The 4,862-nt window shown below is 39.2% G+C and overlaps 1 protein-coding gene across 1 annotated transcript; it reads right to left on the reverse strand.

The window, feature by feature from the left end:
- Nucleotides 1-369: 369 nt before the first annotated feature.
- Nucleotides 370-915, reverse strand: LOC133992597 (helix-loop-helix protein 15-like). Its single transcript, XM_062431283.1, has 2 exons — nt 900-915; nt 370-770 (listed from the first exon to the last, which is right to left on the reverse strand). The coding sequence occupies exons 1-2, from the start codon at nt 913-915 to the stop codon at nt 370-372; spliced, it is 417 nt and encodes a 138-aa protein (XP_062287267.1).
- Between the last annotated feature and the right edge of the window lie 3,947 nt (nt 916-4,862).

The raw sequence follows: 4,862 nt of genomic DNA on the forward strand, positions 1-4,862 counted from the left end.
AACCCAACATTGGACAAAGACAAGGCTGCACATTTAAAGTCAAGCTCATGTAGCTAGACTAGCAGCTTTCAATATACTTCCATCCTTTTGGTAATGATAAGCCTACAATTCTGTAGCATTTTCAGCTGATGAAACATCCACGTGATATTCCCACAATCAAATTGAAGAGGCTACAGTGTGTCTGTATGGTCTAGGGTTACTCCATTACATTCACATGACCTTACAACTCCACAAAAACAAACACATTCTTTAATTCTTCATAGGACTGTTGCTTCCAGGTGTCATTCAGCTCAGCTGTCTTGAATAGTTACAAACAGTCATCCAGCCTCGGTCCAGCATCCAGCTGGGCAGCTCTTTGTTCCTTACATCCTAAACATCCAGCACATGGTTGAGGTAGGAGATGTAACAAATTGCAAGTCTCAGGATCTCTATTTTGGACAGCCTCTTGTCTGGTGGGAGTGTTGGTAGCAGTTTCCTAAGCTCTGCAAAGGCAACGTTGAAGGCAACTACGCGGATCCGCTCCCTGGTGGCGTGCGCAGATCTGTATTTAGCTGTTGCGCGCCTCCGTCGCCTTTTCTCCTCCCTACTGAGATTGGGTGCATGCATGGAGTGCAGCTTGCTATCTCCATCAACAGGCTCGACCGATACAGGAGCACCCTGCACATTGAAAGAGTCCAACAGGGTCTCTGCCTGCATTTGTCCCCAAACTAGGTCAGGTTTGGGCTGGTCAGGACTGAGCATCACACTCCTGTTTTCAGACTGAGGAGCTCCTGAGGAAAACGACAAAATTTAGTAAAAGCAAAAAGCCCTTCTTTGTCCCTAAACCTCCTTAAAAGTGCTGAACAAAGAACATGTGACTTTTATACCTGGTGCAATATGATTTCATGTGTAATACTGACTGATAGTGAGTGCCATACTATTCAGTACCTATTTATTTATTTGGATCCATGGGCATTGGCTCCTTAGCACATCTGATTTTCAACTTGTCATGGTTGTAATTCTTTTGAATTTGATCTACCTCTGTATTGACCACAGGTCAATATGTTTGTCATTCTATAGCAAGAGTGTATTGTAGAGGCTTTCATAGTCTGACACTGTGGGCCTCCCCTAAGACAAACCCCCCTCACCCAACATTTGTTTACTTGCTTAGTTTGGTTCAATTGCTGGATGCCTATCATGATTGTGTTATTTGATCCCACAAACACTCAACAATTGAGCCAAGATACCCTGATTTTGCTTTTTGACATAACTTAAGACTACACCAAATTCCTTAAAAAAGCATGTCCTAGGGCATTTATTAGTTTCTGACTCTGTGAAATTGGGGAAAACATTTTAATTTACCCAAACTACTGTATCTCTGAACTATCACTTTAACCAGATCACTGGTTTACTGGCTATTCTACATGATCTCCTTTTGAAAACTAATGTAATAGTTTTTCACTTCCATTCACTGAGCCTCCCCTAAAACAGTTTAGAGTCCTCGTGGGGAGGCCCACCTCCCATTTTGAAAACCTATGTTGTATTGTGTATGTGTCTGTTCAATGTCTTGTATATGGGATATTGTGGGTAGCTTGTATTTTTCTATTTGCAACTTTATCCAAAACTTGAGCCCAAGACAGTTTTCCCTTGGCGCTAATACGATATATTGTATTATCTTATCATGTCTTATTACACTGAAAATGATTTAAACATAAAACTATTTGGTTTATATTGATGGTTATGCCATATTATTTCAACAATAATGCAGAAATTAGCATTATTCTATAAATGCAGTTGTTGATTTTTGTTCTTTTGTAAGTGAAGTTGTAAAAACTACTGGACAAAGGACTCTGACATGTGAGGGACTCGTGCTGCTCCCTGCTGGCGGATTTGCATCGCTGCGTCCCAGTGACCAGCGCTGTCCAGGGTGCTGAAACAATACTGATTGATTTATTATCCCTAAAAAGAAACGTGTTTCCACAAAGTGTACTTTATGCGTTCCTCCAACACACAGACATATTTGTACAGTTCATGCTCTGAAATAAAAAAATAAAAAAATAAAAACACATAAACAATACCAATAGTGCCAAAGTAAATGCACTTTATCCTCAACATTTCCTTATTTTATTTAATCTTTTTTTACTGCCTTTTTTGTCCTGGAGAAGCAGGAGTAACTTGAAGCCTCATATTTACTTTCAGATTCTGAGCCTTCACATTTCAAGAATGTAATTGTGTTTAACAAGACGGGGCTGTTGCATGTTGAAATAAAAAATAAAAGCTTCCAATCTGAGCAGCTGAGCATACACAAAAGGTCCCAAACATTTGAAACTACACAAAAAGCACATATTGAGTATGTTATAATTACTGCAAGGTTCAGAAAAAAGAAACTACTTTTATTTGAACTTACCTTGAACATTCAAGAACCAAATCCAACTGATTCAAGAATCTCACATATGAAGCACACTCAGCGGGCGGGCACCAGCAGGTTGTGGGTTAGGCTTTAAGTTCAGCTTCCATGCTGTCTTGTTTTAGTTGAACCAGGTCGAAGAACTGAAAACAGGACGTGAGATTAAGTTTGATCACGGGTGAAACAGCCACGCAGCCCTGCTCGTCCTCCTCCCAGTTCGTCATACTGTCAGGTGCGCACCCCTTCCTTTAGTACGCAGCTGTGCCCATTTGTGCGCAAGATGAGATACCCCCATCTTTCCATGAAACAGAAGCGAAGTGACGACACGCACAGTGAGGGCGTTTGTTGTCCTCTCCCTCCATTCATTTTAATTCCCAGCAGATAAAACACACGCACACGCGTGCAGATTTGGATGAGGTGCGGCCATTTCATTCTAAAGGTTAAAGCTAGCGAACCTATTACCCGGCTTGCTGTCCATGAGTGTAAATTGATTATAGCCCACTGGATGCGAAACTACTGGCAATGACGCCATATTCCTCAGGATCCTATTAGTATAAGGTCAAGTGAACACCCCTGTCTAAAGAGAAAGAAAATCGAGTGAAATGTTTCAGTCAGAAACAGGCTGAAACACCTGCTGTTGTCCGTCCAATACATTTGAATGGCGAACAAAGCAGAATCAGGTTGGGTTTTAAAAGCTAAATGCAGCTGATATGTAGAGAGCTGGGATCTGTAAACCACCGTACACAACAGAGGTTTGTACCATAAACTAGGAATTTTCACTTTGCCATTTCAAAGGCCGAGTGCTGATAGAGGTACCTGGGATGTAGGCTGACGAATACGATGTGACATGTGACATGAGCTGAAGGCTGTACTCATTTTCCAAACCCGAAAAAAAAGAGACTCACACACAAGTTTGATAAAGGTTTCTCTATCTGTCTATGCAAGTTGTAAACCATAAACAATATAAAGTTCAATTTGTGGGCTGATGTGTGTGGTAAGTGTATATTGAGGTTATGGCATTTTATGTTTGAGCTGCTTATCTCTTAAAGGGAAATGTCAGAGCTAATCATTACTAACATCATTGTGAGTAAATCACCACAGGGCGTGATAGTGGAACATGTTTCTCAGACACTGTCAGAAATGGCACCATAAATGCTCAATTGGGAATTGTGTGTGGTTATTGAGAAGGCCTTGGCATATGGCTAACATCATTACCATTCTCTCCATATGACCATTTCAGTCGTGTGGATCCGGAAATGACCTGGATACGCTGTTCGTCAAAGGGAGACAAATGTGTCGTGTGAAGAAGATGAATTCTCTGTAAACATTGGTATTTGTTTACCCTTCTCAGTGATGACTGGGGCAATGTGAAGGCAGGAAAGGCATCCTTTACTATTACTGGACCATCAGTCTGATGGCTTTGATTTCTTCCTAAATGATTTTATTGTATGAACTGGGAATGTGTGTGTAGCAGCTTAACTGTTTGCTGTGCAGAACAGCATTTAGGTTCTCAAAACCATTAGATCAGAATGTGTAAATAATAAATTGAGTTATCACATGCGTTGATACTGAAGAAGATGGGACTTAAGCCCAATTGAATTCCTTATTTGATGTATTTTTTCCTCCTTTAACCTCTCACGTATATCTATGTATCATACTCTCAGCGCTTTTAGATCATGTTTACTTTTCTTTATCAGGAATTTAATACATGTGATGACATGTAGTGTTCCTTTCAACAGCTAAACTTACCATAACTGCTGAACTAAACTGAACTGAACTAAACTAAACTAAACTAAACTAAACTAAACTAAACTAAACTAAACTAAACTAAACTAAACTAAACTAAATTGATCAGATTAAAATATTAAACAATTCTGCAACATAATTTTACTTTTTCTTTTTATTAATCTTTGCAGGTACTCAAGGATCATTTTATAGTTTGGTAATGTACTACAGAGGAAAGTCAGCCTTGGCTAACTCAATGAATAAATAAATAAATAAATCAGAAATCTGTTTCTGATAAATGTGTAAAATAGAAACATTTAAAAAAAATGTATTTATTTATTTTTTAAAAGAAACATCTTTGTTGCAAATATGAAACAGCAACCTGGTTTCAGGAAATCAGGGTAAAATATACATTTGTTTAATATTTAAAATCTTCCTTTCATTGCCTTTCATGAGTGTTAAGAGAGTTCAGGCTGTGACTGCAGCCTGGCTTCACAGCAAGACAAATTAATAGATAATGGTTGATCCCTTCTGTCACATCTGTCCGAACTTTAAGTCTATACTTTAGTTTCAGGATAATCTGGGCTTCTGCACCAAACACTTGGTCGGGACAACTGATAAAGAAATGCCAAGATGTTTTAATTATCCATTTAATGTCCACTGCACATGTTAAATGGGAGGACATTCAAGTTTCTTGCCCTTTCCTACACTGTATCTCACCTCTCCTGTGATCTCTCCTCCCCCTTTTACA

Source organism: Scomber scombrus, chromosome 13 (assembly GCF_963691925.1).
Source record: "Scomber scombrus chromosome 13, fScoSco1.1, whole genome shotgun sequence".
In the NCBI taxonomy this organism is placed as follows: Eukaryota; Metazoa; Chordata; class Actinopteri; order Scombriformes; family Scombridae; genus Scomber; species Scomber scombrus.